Source organism: Loxodonta africana, chromosome 19 (genome assembly GCF_030014295.1).
Source record: "Loxodonta africana isolate mLoxAfr1 chromosome 19, mLoxAfr1.hap2, whole genome shotgun sequence".
Classification (NCBI taxonomy): Eukaryota; Metazoa; Chordata; class Mammalia; order Proboscidea; family Elephantidae; genus Loxodonta; species Loxodonta africana.
In genome coordinates, this window is record NC_087360.1 from 11,027,819 (window position 1) to 11,047,932 (window position 20,114).

Genomic DNA, 20,114 nt, shown 5'->3' on the forward strand with positions numbered 1-20,114 from the left:
TCCCCACAGGGTTTTCTAGGGTGTCATCTTTATGGGAGCAAATTGCCAGGTCTTTCTCCAAGGGAGTCACTGCGTGGGTTCAAACCACCAACCTTTCAGTTAGCGGCTGAGCACTTAACCATTGCGCCACCAGGTTTCCTTATAAAATCCCTAACGCATGAGAGATGCTCAAAACCCAAACGCATTTCAAAAATAAACCCATTGCCGTTGAGTCGATTCTGACTCGCAGCAACCCATAGGACAGAGTAGAAATGCCCCGTAAGGCTTCCAAGGAGCGACTGGTGGATTCAAACTGCTGGCCTTTTGGTTAGCAGCCGAATGCTTCCTTAAGCAGTATACCACCAGGGCCCCAAGAGATGCTCAGTTAGTAATATTTCTCTGTGTTCTGCCCTGTACTCCCTTTTGCAGCAGCCCCAACGTGAGTCCCTTGGTGGTGAAGTGGTTAAGCATTCAGCTGCTGACCAAAAGGTCGGCAGTTCAAATCCTCCAGGCGCTCCCTGGAAACCCTATGGGGCAGTTCTACTCTGTCTTAAATAGGGTCACTATGAGTGGAAATCGACTTGATAGCAATGGGTTTGTTTTTTGTTTGTTTTTTGAATGCGAACCCCTAGCGGTAAAGGAGCTAGCAAGCCATTGAGTAATGAGGAGTCCCAGTTTGAGGGGAGGGTTTTCCTGAAGGCCTGAGTCCTGGCCCTTGCCATTTACTGGCTGGGTAGTTCACTTTACCACTCTGAGCCTCGCTCCTCATATCTGTAACCATGTCAGGGTTTTTGTGTGTTTGGAAGTGAGATTTCACCTGTCAGACATGCGTAAGGTGAGGCTCTGACAAATGGGCCTCCTTCTCAGATCCTCAGGCTGGACGCTTTGCAGCAAGATACACTGCTCAGAAAGGCCTCAGAAATTCAGCGAATCATATCGTGGTTTTGTACTGATTCCAGGCAAAGGTCACAAACATGCGTTCTGCAAACCAGAATTTATTTCACCTAGTATTAATTTTGTTGAAGTTAGCGGATGACATTTAAAAATCATGGATTCACACAGAGAAGTTGCTTCTTTTAAACCTCAGATGTGGCCGGCATTCCCGCGTAGCTTCAGTGGCCTGGAGCTGTGCTGCCACGGTCACCGCCCAGCCCACTTGCCTCACCCAAGTTGCCTGCCAGGCTGCACGAGCACAAGAACTGGAGAGCGCAGAATCCTGAGTGATTTTTCTCTTCACAGGGAGGCTCCTCTGGCCGGGGCACGGCTCTGAGGGGCGGCTGTGATTCTGAACTTGTCGTCTTCCTGAACTGCTTCAAGACTTATGAGGACCAGGCCCCCCGCCGTGCAGAAATCCTCAGTGAGATGAGGGCATAGCTGGAATCCTGGCGGATGGACCCTATCCCTGGCCTGAGCCTGGAGTTTCCTGAGCAGGACACGTCTGGGTTGCTGCAGTTCCGACTGGTGTTTGAGGACCTTGAAAACTGGATGGACGTCCGCCTGGTGCCCGCTTTTGATGCCCTGGGTGAGAGGTGCCACACCTATGTTGTGGGGAGGGAAGGGGCAGTGTCACCCTGGGATTCTTGGGAGTGAAACAGGGCTTCCATTTCTGGCCCTGCCACCGACTAGCTGTGTGACCTGGGCAAGCCTCTACCCCTCTCTGGGCTTCTGTTTTTTAACTAAACATATTGGGCGTGGACCAGACAGAGGCCTAGAAAACGTAGTTCCTTCTGGATCTGTGGTCCTGGTGTTTGGATGCTTGGCCCTCTACCAAGTATCTCGGGAAAATTTCCTTCAGCCACTGCCTAGAGTAGTCTGCCCAAACCTTCCACAGATACCCCAGAGGCAGAGGCAAAGGGACACGTGCCCAGCAGCAGGGGTCTGGGGACGAGGCCAAAATTCTGCAGAATCTTGTATTTCATCTTGAAAACATTAATTTGATTTTTGCATTCCCCTCCATGATAAACCCATGCTTGATTTAAAATAAAAATGTACCTCAGTGCCCTCATCTGTAAAATGGGAATAATAATAGTCTGCCTTATACAGTTGTGGGAAGGATTAAATGTGTTAATATACGGAATGAACTGAGAACAGGGCTCAGCATGTAATAAGGACTATGTATGTAAGTATTTGCTATTATTATTTCTGTTATTATTCCTATTGTCTCTATTATTATAATTTACTCTGGTATTCCAGGGGAGAGCTATCTCGAGTTTATCCTGGGTTATGACGTGCTGGCACACAGCCCACATTCCTCTACACCTAGTATGCCCACTCTCTGTGTGCACATTTATTAGTCGTAAAAAACCAGCTGCCATGGAGTCAACTCCACGTGGGTCATAGTGACCCCATATGTGTCAGAGTAGAACTGTGCTCCGCGGGGTTTTCAATGGCTGATTTTTCCAAAGTAGGTTGCCAGGCCTTTCTTCAAAGGACTCGAACGTCTAATCTTAGGGTTAGCAACTGAGCACGTGAACCAGCTGCACCACCCAGGGACTCCATTAATAACTACGACTTATTAAATCCTTAACTATTTCAAGCGCTTGATGTGGATCATCATCTCTTTACTCTCAAAATAAGCCCGTGAGGTCTGTATTGTTTTATCTTCCATTTTACCAGTGGGGAAACTGAGGCACCGGGATGTACAGTAAGTCACCCAAAGTCACACCGTAAGAAAGTGGGGGAAGGTTTTTAGCTATGGCATTTCCGATCAGCGCCTGATCTCTAAAATCTACATGATGCTGCAAAAACTCAACTACAAAAAGACAATCCAGTGAAAAAATGGGCAAAAGATATGAACAGGCACTTCACTAAAGAAGACGTTCAGGTAGCTAACAGATGCATGAGGAAATGCTCACGATCATTAGCCATTAGAGAAATGGAAATCAAAACTGCAGTGAGATTCCATCTCATGCCAACAAGGCTGGCATTAATCCAACAAACACAAAATAATAAATGTTGGAGAGGTTGTGGAAAGACTGGAACACTTATACGCAATGGAATACTATACATCGATAAAGAACAGTGATGAATCTGTGAAACATTTCATAACATGGAAGAATCTGGAAGGCATTATGCCGAGTGAAATTAGTCAGTTGCAAAAGGGCAAATATTATATAAGACCACTATTAAAAGAACTCAAGAAATAGTTTAAACAGGGAAGAAACTGTTCTTTGATGGTTACGAGAAGGGGGAGGGAGGGAGGGAGGGAGGGAGAGGGGCATTCACTAATTAGATAGTACGTAAGAACTATTTTGGGTGAAGGAAAAGACAACACACAATACAGGAGAGGTCAGCACAACTGGATTAAACCAAAAGCAAAGAAGTTTCCTGAATAAACTGAATGCTTTGAAGGCCAGCATAGCAGGGGCAGGGGTTTGGGGACCATGGTTTCAGGGGACATCTAAGTCAATTGGCATAATAAAATCTATTAAGAAAAGATTCTGCATCCCACTTTGGACAGTGGCATCTGGGGTCTTAAACGCTAGCAAGCAGCCATCTAAGATGCATCAATTGGGCTCAACCCCCCTAGAGCAAAGAAGAATGAAGAAACCAAAGACACAAGGTAATTATGAGCCCAAGAGACAGAAGGGGCCACATAAACCAGAGACTACATCAGCCTGAGACCTGAAGAACTAGATGGTGCTCCCTACAACCGATGACTGCCCTGACAGGGAACACAACAGAGTACCCGAGGGAGCAGGAGAGCAGTGGGATGCAGACCCCAAATTCTCGTGAAAAGACCGGACTTAATGGTCTGACTGAGACTAGAAGGACCCCAGAAGTCATAATCCCCAGACATTCTGTTAGCCCAAGACAGGAACCATTCCTAAAGCCAACTCTTCAGACAGGGATTTGGCTGGACAATGGGATAGAAGATGATACTGGTGAAGAAGGAGCTTCTTGGATCAAGTAGACACATGAGACTATGTTGGCATCTCCTGTCTGGAGGGGAGATGAGAGGGCAGAGGGGGTCAGCAGCTGGCCAAGTGGACACGAAAAGAGAGAGTGGAGGGAAGGAATGTGCTGTCTCATTAGGGGGAGAGCAATTAGGAGTATATAGCAAGGTATATATAAGTTTTTTTATATAAGTTTTTGTACGAGAGACTGACTTGATTTGTAAACTTCCACTTAAAGCACAATAAAAAGAAAATAAAAAAAAGAAAGTGGGGGCAGAGATGTAGGGAATTATGGAGACTGTTTACTTTCCCCAAGCCATGCCCATGAGAAGTGGAGGAAAAGGCACACATGCTGTAAGGTCAGATGGCCCTGAGTTCGAATCCTGCTTCTGTTGTTTGCCAGTTATGTAATCTCGGGCAAAGCACTGAATTTCTCTGTGGCTCACTATAGAATGGGGTGAATGAAGAGTTTTACTTTCTTACATGATTGTGATGGGGATGCGATGAGGGGGATTCATGTAAAGCTTTCAGCACAGCGCCAGCACACAGGAAATGCTCAAGAAATACCAGCAATCGCTGCTAAGGAATCAGGACCCCTTGCCTCATTTTCTCTTTCACTATTTCTGCTGTTTCCACCGCCGACGGCACCAGGGAGTGTGTGGCCAATTAATTAAAGGTGTGTACAGTGATGTTTAGGAGCCCTGGTGGTGCAGTGGTTAAAGCACCCAGCTGCTAACCAAAAGGCCGGAGCTTCGAACCCTCCGGCTGCTCCACAGGAGAAAGATGTGGCAGTCTCCTTCCATAAAGATTTACAGCCTTGGAAACCCTATGGGGCAGTTCTACTCTGTCCTGTAGGGTTGCTATGAGTTACAATCGACTCAGCAGTGATGAGTTTGGTTTGGTGATAGTGGTGTTTTAGTATTGCCTGAGGGAGTAATCGAAAGGTTGGAGGTTCAAGTCTACCCAGAAGCACCACGGCAAAAAGGCCTGGTGATCTACTTCCAAAAAATCAGCCACCGAAAACCCCGTGGAGCACAGTTCTACTCTGACACACATGGGGTTGCTAGGAGTCAGAGCTGACTTGACAACGGGTTACTGGAGGGAGTTTCAGGGAGGAGTGAATTGTACTTGTGACTCAGCTGAAGGCATCCTCCCTGTTTAACCACACAACTGGTCTTCCTCAGGCCCCGCCCACTAGCGGCTGCTTAGCTATTTGGGAGGGGAGACTCCTTTCTAGTCTGGAGCACAACTCTTCCTCCTTGTCTCCTGAGCTGCTCGGGGGAAACTGAGGCACAGTCCACCAAGCCCCGACTCCACTACATTGTTGGATTCTCCTCTCCAAATTCCCCCCAGTCTCTTCCAGTGCGCCAAGCTGGGCTCAGTGCCAACACTGCCCTCTATATCCACAGGTCAGCTGAGCCCTGGTATGAAACCCAAGCCCCAGGTCTATTCTGCCCTCCTCAACAGTGGCTGCCGGGGGGGCGAGCATGCCGCCTGCTTCGCAGAGCTGCAGAGGGACTTCGTGAACATTCGCCCAGCCAAACTGAAGAACCTGATCCTGCTGGTGAAGCACTGGTACCGCCAGGTAAGGACATGTGTGAGACCCCTTCCTCCAGGCATATGACTGTTTGAATCTGTGCCTTCAAGAATCTTTTGCTGTAGAGGCTTTCATGTTTGTCTTTCTAGGAATTGTCTGTTCATTCCCTTTGTCCGGAAACCCTGGCGGCGTAATGGTTAAGTGCTACAGCTGCTAACCAAAGCATCAGCAGTTCGAATCTGCCAGGCGCTCCTTGGAAACTCTATGGGGCAGTTCTACTCTGTCCTATAGGGTCGCTATGAGTCGGAATCGACTCGACAGCACTGGGTTTGGGTTTTTTTTTTTTTTTTTTTTTAATCCTTTGTCCATTATTTTCTTTTGGGCTAGCTGTCTTCTTGCTATTGATTTCTTGGTGCTCTTTATATATACTTTTTTTCTTTATATATTCTGGGCACTCGTTCTTAGTTAATATAATGCAAATATCTTCTCCCAGTCTGGAGCTTGTACTTTCACTTTGTGGGTCTTTTGTCATAGAAGATACTTGAATTTTAATGTAATCAGATGTATTAATCTTTTTCTTGTATGATTTGTGCTTTGCGTGTCTTGTTTAAGAAATCTTTCCCTATCCTGTCTTTCTAAAATTATTCTCCTATGTTTTTCTCCAAAAAGTTTTAAGTTTTGCTTTTTCATGTTTAGGACTTTGCCCTAACTGGAGTATTCTGTACATGGTTTGAGGTGATTTGAAGTTTGCACACTCCTTGCCCCAGCGTGCGTCCATGCTTGTTGACAGACTTGTGCACTGGGAGAGGGGTGCCCAGCTAGTGCCTAGGGATGGGGAAACAGGCCTCCTAAAATCTTGGGACACATAGCCTGGTCCTTCTGTTGGACTCATTTGTCATAAAGCAGGTCTGAGTAGGAAGAAATCTTGGATTCCAATTCTGACTCAGCCATCACATGCTGTGTGACCCCAGGCAAATTCCTACCCTTCTCTGGGCCTGTTTCCACCACTGGGTATAGAGGAGAATATGGGTTTCTAAGTCTTTCCCAGCTAAATAAGCCTCTCCAGGGGCAAGAAATGCTGGCTAATAGCCTGGTACCTATTAAAAGGTCAGACTCTGGATCCAGTCTGCCAGGGGGACGAGTCCTGGATCTGCTACTTAACCGGCTGTGTGACCTTAGTCAAGTTACATCACCCCGGTGCCTCAGTTTCCTCATCTGTAAAGGGGTGGTTTGCTAGCTGGAGGTATATATTTAAGTGCCAGCTTTTTTTTTTTTTTTTTTTAGTGATACCTCTCAGGTAATGTACTAGGCATTGGGGGTGTGGCAAAGAGGCCCCCCAAAACAAGACAGCTGAGGGCTGTCTTAGTTATCTAGTGCTGCAATAACAGAAATGACACAAGCGGATGGCTTTAACAAAGAGAAATTTATTCTCTCACGGTTTAGGAGGCTAGAAGTCCGAATTCGGGGCGCCAGCATCAGGGGAGGGCTTTGTCTATCTCTTGACTCAGGGGAAGGATCCTTGTCATCAATCCTCCCCAGTCGAGGAGCTTCTGAGCACAGGGACCCCAGGTCCAAAGGACATGCGATTCTCCTGGCTCTTGTTTCTTGGTGGTCTGAGGCCCCCATATCTGTCTGCTCACTTGTCTCTTTTACGTCTCAAAAGAAACTGATTTAAGACACAACCTCATTTTGTAGATTGGGCCCTGCCTCAGTAACATAACTGCCTCTAATCCTGCCTCATTAACACCATAGAGGTAGGATTTACAACACATAGAAAAATCACATCAGATCACAAAATGGTGGATAAATCCCACAACACAGTACTGGGAATCATGGCCTAGCCAAGTTGACACACATTTTGGGGGGACTCAATTCAGTCCATAACTGCTGACAAAAGGTGACAAGAATTACCCTAAGAGAAGGTACTGTGAAGTCAGATATCTAGGGTGGGTGGGAGGGTCATGTCAGAGTCAAGCTGGGCCTCGAGGAATGAGGAGGGGTCGGCCAAGTTAAGGGGAGATGAAAAGTGTTCTAGGCCGAGGGAACAGCATGTGCAAAGACCTGGAGGTAGGAGAGAACTTGGGGACCAGTGAGCGATATGATAGGAACAGACATGACAGGCGGCGGGGTGTGGAGGAGGAGAGGAAGCTGGCGAGGTGAACAGAGGTCAGACCAAGCAGCACTTTGCAGGCAAATTGAGAATCACTCCAAGGGCAATAAGAGCTGTGGATGGTGCTTTATCTGCAGGGGAAGGGGGAGTGATGTGGTTAAATATGTGCCTGCTTCAGTCAGCGGACAATGGATTGGTGAGAGGCAGACTGAGGACCACGAGGAGGCTGGGGCGGTTGTCCAGGTGAGAGGCTGACAGCTGGACTGAGATAGACCAGAGCATGGGAAAGACATGGAGAGATGGAGCGCTTGTGAGGCAGCCACATGGGTGAAGCCCCGACAGTGAGAACAGGAGAGACCATCCAGGCTGCTCCCAGAACAGGCTTGGAGCACAGCTGCTTGTCCCAGGCTGGAACTGTAGGTCCCTACCTGGAGACTGCGATACTCAGGGAAGTTCTGCGAGAGCTTGCTGTCTTCCTTCCCCTTTGTCCTCTGAACCCCTCCTCTCGCCCATTACAGGTGTGCCCACAAGAGGCGGGGAGGGGGATGCTGCCCCCAGTTTACGCCCTGGAGCTGCTGACCATCTTCGCCTGGGAGCAGGGCTGCCAGAAGGACGCCTTCAGCCTGTCCCAAGGCCTCCGAACCGTCCTGGGCCTGATCCACCAGTACCAGCACCTGTGTATTTTCTGGACCGTCAACTATGGCTTTGAGGACCCTGCAGTTGGGCAGTTCTTACGGGGCCAGCTGAAAAGACCCAGGTATGACCTCACTCCTCCTCGTCATCGGCTCCCCTGCGGCTGAGCATGGGAGATAATTAACCACCGTGAAACAGGTCATATCGACCAAGGGCTTGGTTGGGATCAAGGTGAAACGCTATACTTGCATTTTCTGAATCAGTGGTTCCAGCCTCGGGTGCATATTTGAATCACTCAGGGAGTTTTGAGCGTGGTACAAACAGTTCACACCAACTGAAGGGTTCACCCAGAGGCACCTCAGAAGAAAGGCCTGGCAATCTGCTTCAGAAAGTTCTGCTCAGATGTACATGGGGTCGCCATGAGATGGAATCAGCTCAGCAGTAGCTGGTACTAGTGGGAGTTTTAAGAAATATACCAGTGCCTCATTACTGCGGTGTAACATACACATCTTAAATGCATATTTTGATGATTTTCTCTGAAGTTGAACACATACCTGTGAAACCAGCACCCAGATCAAGGTGGGATATTTCCCAGCACCTCAGAAGCTTCCCTTGTGCACTTCCCAGAACCCCCAAAATTAACCCCATTCTGACTTCTTTCATTATGCTTTTGCCTGTTTTTAAACTTTATTTAAATAGAATCATACCACACTTTTTCGTGTGTGGCTTTGCTTTCTCAACTCTAAGCCTTCAAGATTCATCCATATTGTTGTGTGGAGCTGCGGTCCGTTCTTTTTCATTGCTGTATAGCATTCCACTGTGTGCATTTATTATAATGTAGTTTCCATTCTATTGATGATGAACATTTGGGTTGTTTCCAGTTTGGGGCTTGTCAAAGAGAAAAATTAATACAGACATCTTACTTTTTGAAGGTTTTTCTTACCCACAAAACAAAATGTTAACCGTAAAAAAAATTCCTGACCCCAAATTAATCCGGCCAGCAGTGTTTTGGGTTGGTTGGTTTGTTTTTTACCCAAAATTGTGAATCATTTTTTTCCTGATGGAAGCCGGGTTTACTTAATTTGAATTTCTAAAGGTATCATAGCTGCAGGTGGGTGGAGGGCCAGAGACCACCTCGTGACCTGATGTCAGTGGATCTCAGTAAAAGGGGGAGGGCACGGTTCAATCAGTTAAGCTTAGCGAATGGCCGATTGTCTGTTCTCCTCTTGTCTTTACAAGCTTCATGGTAACTAGCCCACTTTGAGCCATTTGCCTTTTTTGCCTTGAAATCAGAATGGTTTCCCTATATGCATACAGGATAATTGCTAAGAATTACCCTTATGTTTCAATTTCTTTGAGTTTTGGGTTATAACAGCCTCGGTGGCACAGTGGTTAAGAGCTATGGCGAGCTACGGCTGCTAACCAAAAGGTCGGCAGTTTGAATTCAGCACCTGCTCCTTGGAAACCCTATGGGGCAGTTCTACTCTGTCCTGTACGGTCCCTATGTTACCAGAATAAGGTTCTTGCCTCTCACTGGTCAAGACTGAGCAGGTAAGGCACATAGTTTTCCACATGAGCAAAGCTTTATTGAAGAGGCTTGCAAACAGAGAGGAGGGCCTAGAGCAGCACTTACCTTCATCTTGTTACCGGAATAAGGCTTTTGCCTCTCACTGGTCGAGAATGAGCTGGTAAGGCACGTAGTTTTCCACGGGAACAAAGCTTTATTGAAGAGGCTTGCAAGTGGAGACGAGGAGGGCCTAGAGCAACACTTACCCTCATCTCACAGAATAAAAGACAGGCCAGAGTTTTTAAAAGTTCTTGGGTGGGAAAAGATTCATGTTTACTCATAGGCACAGGCAGGGATATGTTAACTAAGGTGTGCGCACAGCACCTTTCCAAGATGGCTCCTGTCCCAGAGGCCTCTGGGATTCGTAGCAGGACTTATTATGGGGTGTCGCGCCTGCTCAGTCACTCATTCCCTGGGTTCGATTCCCCGGCTAGGACTGTAGCCCCTCACTGCCCCTGGTGGAAGGTCACGCAGTGGTCACAGATGGATGTTCTGCGCATGTCCCTGGGCCTGGTTTTCTCCAGCTGCTTCTGAAAGGCAACTTTAAAGAAGTTTGCGTCTATTTTCAGATAGCCTGTCCCATTGTTCTGGGGAGTGGCTTTGTTTCTGCGCCCTGGCCTATTTCTTGTTACTTTGTTTGCAGATTTGAGGGTCCCTCTGTTCCCTGTCTTACTAAGTCTCTAGGTTCCACACTCAACCCCCTATTACCTCCCTGATATAGTATAGTCTATTTCTCTTTTACTTGCTTCTCCTCTAACCACACCAGTCTCTTCACTGTTTCTCAAACAGGCACCCTCCGATCTCAGGGCCTTTGCTCCCTGTCTTACCTATGAGTTGGAATCAACTCGACGGCAATGGATTTGGTTTGATTTATTACAAATAAGGTTGTTATAAACATTCTTGATCCTGTTTTCAGTGCCTGTGCTTATCTGTAGGGTATATATCTGGGAGTGAAATTGCCGGCTCATAAGATATAAATCAGAATCCCCAGGGCAACTGTGGTGTCTTGTGATTTTAATGTGCAGCCAGCATTGAGGGTCATTGCTCCAATTTAATCCCTGCAACACCGCATCAAAGCAGGCACTGTCGTTACACCCATTTTGCAGATGAGGAAACTGAGGCTCAGAGAGGTTGAGTCATCTGGTCCAGGTCACACAGCTGGAAAGGAGCAGAGTTGGGATTGGAACCAGGTCCGTTTGACTCCAGAGCCCCTGATCTTGACCATCTTGCTAACCAGAACCTTCTTATTGCAGACCCGTGATCCTTGACCCGGCAGACCCAACGTGGGACGTAGGGAATGGGGCAGCCTGGCGCTGGGACGTGCTGGCCCAAAAGGCAGGGTCCTGCTATGACCACCCGTGCTTTCTTCAGGCACCTGGGAGGCCTGTGCAGCCCTGGGAAGGGCTGGTGAGTGAGGGGTCCCCAGGATCCTTAGATTTCAGGCATGATTTTATAACCAGTGTTTCCTAAGCATCTGCTGTGTGTCACAGGCTGTGTGGATGGAGAATACAGAATTGAAAAAGGAGAGGCAGCCACATGTAAACCGATCTAATTGACAGTCAGCTTGGAGGAAGGCCTTTATTTTGCATAGTTACTGTCTGCTGAACAAGCTGTGTCCACCCAAAGGGAGCATCTTTTGTAACTTATTCCCCCAGGAGGGGAACCATTTTCTATGCACAAAGTGCCACAAGGGCTAGCAGTGACCTCCCACTTCCCCTCTCTGAGTCTCAGTCACTCTGGCTGTACAAGGGGCTGGTGAGAGAACGGGTTGGTTGGAAGCAGAAACCTCTGGCCCTGGGTAAAGCAGCTCCTTCCACAACTTCCAGGGCCTTCCACGTGCTGGGTGCTCAGATTTGGGCCACCCCATCCAGAGAGACCCTGACCAGAGCATCCCCGAGGACAGCAGGAGCGACAGTGCCGTGTGCCCCGGAGCAGGAAGCAAGAAACGCTCGTACCCAGCTCCCAGCCCCTTGGGGACGAGCAGCAGCACCCCCTCTATACCAGGGACAGTCTTGGATCTGTCTCAGATCCCCACCAAGGAGCTGGACCGCTTCATCCAGGACCACCTGAAGCCGAGCCCTCAATTCCAGGAGCAGGTGAACAGGGCCATCGACAGCATCTTGCGCTGCCTCCGTGAGAACTGTGTCCACAAGGCCTCGAGAGTCAGCAAGGTGAGTGGGGCAGGTGGGGACACTGAGAAACCAGAGTGGGGAGCAGAAGGAGTCCCAGCAACAGAGCTGAGGTTGGGCAGGGGCACCAGACCGCCACGGAGGGCTGGTTTGCTGGATGGAGGTCTGTATTTTAGTGCCAGCTTTTGAAAACAAAAAAGATAACAGTTTTTGTTTGTTTTTTATTTGTGGTAAAAGTATATATAACAAAACATTTGCCAATTCATGGAATCCAGAATATTTGGAGCTATTGAGGCTGGATGAACCCCCAAAACTATTGCCCCAAGATAGTCTTCAAACCTTGAACCAGAAATAGCCCCGGTAGCCTTCTTTAAACCAAACAGTGGGGAAAGAAAAAAAAATTTTTTTTTTTTTTTTTGGTAAAGAATGCTTTCCTTGAACATGGTGCTCTTCTGAAGAGCTATCTCTTGTTGTTAGTTTCCAGGTTGTATAGGGTTTCCAAAGCTGTAATCTTTACAGAAGCAGAATGCCACATCCTTCTCCCATAGAGCAGCTGGTGGGTTGGAACTGGCCACCTTTTGGTTGGCAGCCGAGCGCTCGACCACTGCACCACCAGGGCTCCCACTCAAACCTCCAGTCTTTCACACACCGTTTGCACCATCTGGGGACTCCTGGTCTGCCCCAGAGGTATGTAAACGTGCCTTCATTTCCCAGTCCTTCAGTAAAAACCAAGGCCTTTCTGCTGAGGGCCAGCCACCTGACTGGACACACCTCGTGTCATCTTTCTTGCATGAAACAGACAGGATTGCGTCATCTATAATTTCCTGTTTCTGTTTCACCGCCTACAAAGGCCTGTGGTCATAATTCTAGATGTTTACAGTGATTTCCTCAATAATTCCCCATTGTCTCGCACTTATCTAATTCTAACCATTGTTTCAAGCAGCTTGCTTTTCTTGCATATTTCCAAAGAATTCAATGTCAGTTTTCTAAGCGCGGGTCTCTTTTGCACTCATATTTTAAAATAAAAATGTCATCAAAAGAATGTGTTTCAGTAACAAGCACGATTGCCATAAAGAGGCTTGGGAAGTTTGGTAAACACACAATCTAACAGGTGAGAGAAGATGCCAGTATTGTATAGACAGAGGTTCGCCCCCTTCTCAGTGACATCTTGCCTTGGGCACAAGTCACCATGTTTTAGGGAGGGAGGGAAGAGTGCCAATTAACTGACCAGCTGGTTAGGAGGAAGTCAGGTAAGATAGTTGACATGTATTTGTGTTGATCTATTCCCTCTTTTTTTTAAAAATGGCTTTGAAACTATATTCATGGAAATATATTTTGACGTAAAAAGTATAGTATGATGCCATTTAAAAATAAAAAGAGAACCCTGTGCGTGCGTGCGTGTGTGCGTGTGTGTGTGTGTGTGTGTGTGTGCATAGAAAAACCTGAAAGGATCTGTGTCAAGATGTCTGTAACAGTAGACCTAGTTTTCGATTATGGGTGATCGTCCTATGCATGCATTGCTGTAAAAACCATAAGAAACTATGAAGCAATTTTGTCAGCAACAAAAAAGACAAAGAAAGAAAACAAAAATCTGTTTTTAGGGATGATTTTTCACAGCTGAGGCCTTGCTGTAAGCTGATGGTAGGAGAGGAAGTTTCAGAGGGTGGAGGAGCGAGCAGGGAGGGCTGGTAAGAGTCCAATCAGAGGGCAGAGGAGGATCCTTTGGAGGCTTTAATTTGCTAAGGGGAGGTGCCAGGACCAGAGGTTCTTCCTTTCCTGGGAAACGAAAGTAACAGAGTCCACACTCAGCCTGCAGAGCAAAAAGACTAACAGGTCCCAGGCGCCAGCTCCACCATCACTGGCTCTCCTGCCCACCCCCGAGCATCATGGAGGAACTCAGAAATACCCCGCCCAGGAATCTGGACAAGTTCATCGAAGACCATCTCCTGCCAGACACACTGTTCCGCACGCAGGTCAGAGAAGCCGTTGACACCATCTGTAGCTTCCTGAAGGAAAGGTGCTTCATCGGATCTGTGCGGGTGTCCAAGGTTGTGAAGGTAAGCCCAGGCCTGCCCGCCTGCCTGGGGAAGGGGTGGCTGAATGGACAAGAGTGCCCGTGGAGAGAAAACAAAAATGTAGAACGGGGGGTATGAAAGTTAGAAGGAAGGGGTGAGGTCTTCGGGGCTGGTGGTTTCTCATTTATCTACACCAAAGTTATAACCATAGCTGTTTCAAAGAGATTCTGGGGTGAGGTCCTCCACCTGAATTTTAAACAAGTGCCCCAGATGAAAGTGATGAACCACTGTCCCATTTTAGAGATAGGGAAACTGAGGCCCAGCTCCGGTAAACAACTTGTGAATTAGTGGCTATGGAGTCCTTGAGTGGTGTGAACAGTTAAGGGCTAGACTCCTAGCCAAGAGGTTGGTGGTTGGAACCCACCCAGAGGCTCCTCAGAAGATAGGCCTGGCTATCTGCTTCCAAAAGCTCACAGCCTTGAAAACCCTATGGAGCAGTTCTACTCTGCACACATGGGGTCGCCACGAGTCAGGATAGACCGGATGGCAACTAACAAGAACAGCAGCAACTAGTGGCCAGCCCGCGACTCACATTTCTGCAGTGTCATGAGCCGGCTGAGTCTAAGTTTTGAAGGTAGATAGCACCCACTGGCTGGAGGATCTTGGCAAGTCACTTAGCCTTTCTGTGCTGCAATTTCCTTCTTCATAAAGTGGGAATTATAATTCCTGACCCCTCCCAAGGCTATGTGGATTACGTAAGATAATGTGTGTAAACACTCAGCCTGGGCCAGTCTGGGGTATATGTTATAAGATAGTAAAGGTCCGGGAAGAAGAACATGGACTCTGGAAAAAGGAAGCCAAGTCGGTCCCACCTCTGGCACCAACTAGCTGTGTGATTGGAGTGGTTATATGATCTCTCCGAGCATCTGTTTCCCCATCTGTAAAATCGGAATGAATAATAATACCTAAATCATAGAGTCATTATGAGGTTTACAGGAGTTAAGACTTGCAATGGCCTGAGAACAGTAAAGCACTAAGCAATGTTAGTGATTGTCCTGGTCATTGTATTTAGGGAGGCTCTTCTCAATTAGTGTCGGTCATTATTCTCATCATCTTATTTAGGGTGGCTCCTCTGGCAAAGGCACCGCTCTCAGAGGCCGATCTGACGCTGACCTCGTGGTCTTCCTCAGCAATCTCACAAGTTTTCAGGAGCAGCTAAAGCACCGGGGAATATTCATTGAGGAAATCAGAAAACAGTTGGAAGCCTGTCAAAAGGAGGAAAAGTTTGACGTGAAATTTGAGGTCCAGCGTAAACGGAAAAAACCCCGCGTGCTTAGCTTCATGCTAAGTTCCCACTACCAAAACAAGTGTGTGAACTTTGATGTGCTGCCTGCCTTTGACGCCCTGGGTGAGTGCTCCCAGCCACAAGGGGTCTCAGCCCTTGACCTCTGACACGGCCTCCTTTTTTTTCTCTGTTCCTGAGCAGATGTCTCACACAATATGAAAGCTTTATCAAACCAGGACATCCCTTCAAAGTGGAAGGCGATGTTATAGCCTCTCCAGGGGCAAGAATGGAAATGCTGGTGGCGTAGTGGTTAAGAGCTATGGCTGCTGACCAAAAGGTCGGGAGTTTGAATCCACCAGGCGTTCCTTGGAAACCCTACGGGGTAGTTCTACTCCGTCTTATAGGGTCACTATGAGTCGGAATTGCCTCAACAGCAACAGGTTTGGTTTCTGTTTTGGGGGGCAAGAACGAAAAAGATCATAATCAGTCATGGGAGACACATTAAGCAGCAAATTAACACAATTTGATTAAGTGCTTGGCTGCTAACTAAAAGATTGGCAGTTCGAATCTACCCAAAGGACCCTTGGAAGAAAGGCCTGGCGATCTACTTCCAAAAGTCCAAAGCCATTGAAAACCCTGTGGAGCAACAGTTGTACTCGGCCCACGTGGGGTCACCAGGAGTGGGAATTGACTCCACGGCAAGTGGTTGGGGTTTTTGTTGTTTGTCTGTTTGTCTGTTTGTGGACAAAGACGTTTCTTACAGAACATCCGCAAGGCTTACCAGTTCTGCGTGTGGCAAGGTGTGTACATTTTCTTTCTAAAAATGGGGGCAGCATAGAACTGGCTTAAAGTCAGTAGCAGGGGCCAGATCATACCAAGTGTTGTAGGCCACTGTGGTGACTTAGGATTTTATTCTAGCTCTGATGGGAAGCAAAAAGTGGAGTCATCAGATTTTAGAAGACCCCTTGGTGCTAGGTGGAGCACGGGCTGTGGGAACCAGTGAGGAGGCGATGGTGGCTTGGGCAGGGCAGTGGCACTGGAAATGGGAGAAGGGGGTTTGGGGACTGGACCTCAGACGTTTCAGCTGTGGGCCTGCTGCCCCTTTCACTGTACCCCATAGCCAGCGAGTTTGTCTCCCCAGAGAGACAGAAGGAACCTCAGAGAAGAGCTGACATCCTAAAGTGATGGATTCATCCCTAACAGGTCAGGTGACTAAAGACTACAAACCTGACCCCCAAATCTACGTCCAGCTCATCCGTGAGTGCTCCCGGGGGGGCGAGTTCTCCACCTGCTTCACAGAGCTTCAGCGAGCCTTCCTGAAGCAGCGTCCCACCAAGCTGAAGAGCCTCATCCGCCTGGTCAAGTACTGGTACCAAGAGGTACAGCCCTCCCGCCAGGCCCCTGTGGGCCCTATGCAGGCAGGGAGCAAGGGAGGAGTGAAGGGAGGGAGAGAAGAGAGGAGAGGAGAGGAGAGGAGAAGGAGGGGAGGAGAGAGAGAGAAGAGAGTAGGAGGGGAAAGAAGAAGGGAAAGAGAAGGAGAGAGCTGAGGGGAGAAGAAGAGAGGAAAAAGGAGAGGGGGTGAAGGGAAGAGGAAAAAGAGTAAGGAAGAGGGAAAAAGGAGGAGGGGAGAGGACAGGAAGAAGGGAAAGGGGAGGAAGAAGAAGAAGGGAGGGAGGGTGGGGACTGGGGTGGGTCCCAGGGGACCTCATTCCTTTCAGGAGACTTCCCCATCTCTGCAAATGGCAACCCAGTCATTCCAGACTCCTGCCAAAGTCCTTGGACCTTTCTCGACACCCCTCTTTTTCATACCTCAGCCCCGTCTAGCAAATTATTTCAGTCCTGTATTCATATATGCATAGTTCATCAGTTGCCGCCACGTCTCTCACACGTCTCCTGGTCTAAGTCATCATGGGAGGCTCTCGGGCCGCCCTCTGCCTCTCTGAGCCCCCCGCTCCCTCCCCCTTCCTCCCTCCACACCAGCCACGCTGTCCTCCTCGCTGTCCTCCTCGTCGTCCCTCCAGTAGGGCAGATCTGCTCCAGCCTCAGGGCCTTTGCATTTGCCGTTACCCTTCCTGGAAAGCTCACCCCCCACTTGGCCACCTGGCTCCTCTCTCTCGTTTCTTTTAAATCTTAGCTCATATGTCACCACCTCTGAGAAATCTTCCCTGACTGCCACTGCTGTCGAGTGGATTCCAACTCATAGCAACCCTGCAGGACAAAGCAGAACTGCCCCATAGGGTTTCTCAGGCTGCATTCTTTACAGAAACAGGCTGCCCCATCTTTCTCCTGCGTGGCCGCTGGTGGGTTCCAACCGCCGGCTTTTCAGTTGGCAGCCAAGCACTTAACCACTGTCCTATCAGGGCTAAAATAGCCCACCCACCCACCCTCCACTCCCTTTATGCAACTTTATTTTTCCTCACAGCATTCATCAAAACTGAGCTAGTTTATGGTTGGTTATTTACTGTCTCCCAGCAAATAAAGGAACATGAAGTAAGGGGATTTTGTTCACTGCTCTATCCCAAGACTCCTGAACAGTGCCTGACACACTCCTGAACAGTGCCTGACACTTAATAGGTGCTCAATAAATAACTGTTGAGTGAATGAATGTTAGAACTACACACACACACTCACAGACTCCTCCACACTCTTCAGAGGGTAGATCAGGCAAAGGCTTCGAACAAGTATGCCTTCAGGTTTCCCTTCCACCCGCTTCTAGGCTGTCTGACCTTGAACAAGCAACTTAACCTCTCTGTGCTTCTGTCTCATCTGCAAAAGGAGTAGCGTGGTAGTTGTATTTGAAAAAGAGTTACGAAATAATCTGAGGTTGTGAACGACGTATCTCCCACCAGAGAGGATTTTCTTTGCTTCCTTGAGTCTCTTAGGGCCACTACCAGTCCTTCATCTCAGTGCATTTCCACCTTCGCCTTAGGAGGTGGCTGCCATTATTACCACTCACTTGGAAGACGAGAAAACTGGGACCCCAAGAGTGTAAGCTGCCCTGCCCAGGATCAGACAGTAGTGGGACTGGGATGCCAACCCACATAGGTCAGAATCCAAAGCTCACGGTCTTAACCAGGGATTGGCAACATTTTTCTGTAAAGGGCTCTGGTTGACTCGATTCTAACTCACGGAGACTCCACAGGACAGAGTAGATCTGCCCCATAGGGTTTCCAAGCAGCAGCTGACGGATTCAAATTGCGGACCTTTTGGTTAGCAGCCAGAGCTCTTAACCACTGCACCACCAGGGCTCCTGTAAAGGGCTAGATAGTAAATATTTTAGGCTTTGTGATCCACGTGGTCACTGTCACAGCTAGTCTCTGTAGTGTGAAAGCTGCCATAGACTGTACATAGATGAATGGGCATGGCTTTGTTCCAACAAAACTTCCTTTTCAAAACCATGTCTTGGGCTCTGAGAGGGATCACAATAGAGGGTCCTGGATGGAGCTAATGAAAAACATACAGCAAAATTCTAACTCCCACAAAAAAGACTGGACTTACTGGTCTGATGGAGACTGGAGAAACGCCAAGAGAATGGCCCCTGGACACCGTTTTAACTCAGTACTGCAGTCACTCCTGGGGTTCACCCTTTAGCCAAAGATTAGACAGGCCCATAAAACAAACAATAACACACATAGCTCAACCATGTAATGGGCACACCAGCCCAGGGGCAAGGACGAGAAGGCAGGAGGACACAGGGAAGCTGGATGAATGGAAATGGGGAACCCAAGGTCGAGAAGGGGGAAATGTTGACATGCCGCAGGATTGGCAACCAATGTCTCAAAACAATAATATGTGTATTAATTGTTTAATGAGAAACTAATTTGCTCTGTAAACCTTCATCTAAAGCACAATTAACAAAAAAAGTGGTAGGCTGGACTTGCTGACCCCCGCTCTTCACCCTGGCACCATACCATGTATCAAGCCCTGTGCTTCACACAAATGTGGGACAAACACATTTTTCTGATCCTTTTTCATCTTCTCAGTGTAAGGAGAACCTGGGGATGCCACTGCCAGCACAATACGCCCTCGAGCTCCTGACTGTCTACGCTTGGGAGCGTGGGAGCAACCAAACAGACTTCAACACAGCACAGGGGTTCCGGACCGTCTTGGAATTAGTCCTGAGCTACAGACAGCTTTGCATCTACTGGACAAAGTATTACGACTTTGAAAACCCCATTATTAAACAATGTCTGATCAAGCAGCTGCAGAAACCCAGGTACCCTATCCCCCACGTAGCTTGTTGTCATTGTTGGGTGCCATAGAGTCAACTCGGCAATCCCATGGGACAGAGTAGAACTACCCTATAGGGTTCCCTAGGCTGTAACCTTTACAGGAGCAGATTGCCAGGTCTTTCTTGACAGCTGCTTAGAGAGGTCAAATGACCCGCCCAATGGCACACCACTAATAAAGGGTGACATGCAAGTCAAACCCAGGCTTATCAGCTCCCAAATTCCAGGTGTCTCTCCTCATGTTCACTGCCCATCGTCAGGCAGGCCACTCCACAAGCCCCAAAGAACAGTGCCCTGCTGGGCCCTTCCTGGTGCCCAAGTTGTAGCCTGTCCCAGCCTGGTGCTTTGCTCTTCCAGGGCCACCTAGTCTTTCCAGATCCAGCCCCAACCCCTCCCTTGTCCCTCTCTGACCCTTGTCTCCAGGCCTGTGATTCTAGACCCGGCGGACCCTACAGGAAATTTGGGTGACGGAGACCCAGACAGGTGGCAGAGGCTGGCCGGGGAGGCTTCAGTCTGGCTGAGCTACCCCTGCTTTAAGAATCAGGATAAGTCTCTCGTGGGCCCCTGGAATGTGCCGGTAAGACCTCGTGCCTCTTCCCTGCCCTCCACTCCCCCCAGCCCCCTGCACACAGCTTGGGGCCTGAAGCTGGAGACCATTCTTCCCTAAGAAATTATCTCCTATTCCTATAGTCACAGGCTCTGCTCCATATTTTATAGTCATTTTGGCCCCAACC

General features: G+C 48.4%; 1 protein-coding gene across 4 annotated transcripts in view; it reads left to right on the forward strand.

Annotated features, from left to right (window-relative positions):
- The window catches only part of LOC104846793 (2'-5'-oligoadenylate synthase 1), a 38,481-nt gene that overhangs the window by 17,026 nt on the left and 1,341 nt on the right, over positions 1–20,114 (forward strand). Inside the window, exons 2-12 of one of the 4 annotated variants that reach the window (XM_064272228.1) lie at positions 1,219–1,501; positions 5,285–5,460; positions 8,041–8,279; positions 10,976–11,129; positions 11,549–11,893; positions 12,400–12,538; positions 13,661–13,908; positions 14,989–15,274; positions 16,355–16,530; positions 19,135–19,367; positions 19,804–19,957. In XM_064272228.1, the coding sequence (XP_064128298.1) occupies positions 1,369–1,501; positions 5,285–5,460; positions 8,041–8,279; positions 10,976–11,129; positions 11,549–11,893; positions 12,400–12,538; positions 13,661–13,908; positions 14,989–15,274; positions 16,355–16,530; positions 19,135–19,367; positions 19,804–19,957 (2,283 nt within the window). In that variant the 5' untranslated portion in view covers positions 1,219–1,368. Of the gene's footprint in view, positions 1–1,218; positions 1,502–5,284; positions 5,461–8,040; positions 8,280–10,975; positions 11,130–11,548; positions 11,894–12,328; positions 13,909–14,988; positions 15,275–16,354; positions 16,531–19,134; positions 19,368–19,803; positions 19,958–20,114 lie in introns of those variants that run through there. The other 3 variants (XM_064272229.1, XM_064272230.1, XM_064272231.1) reach the window with 3 other exon arrangements.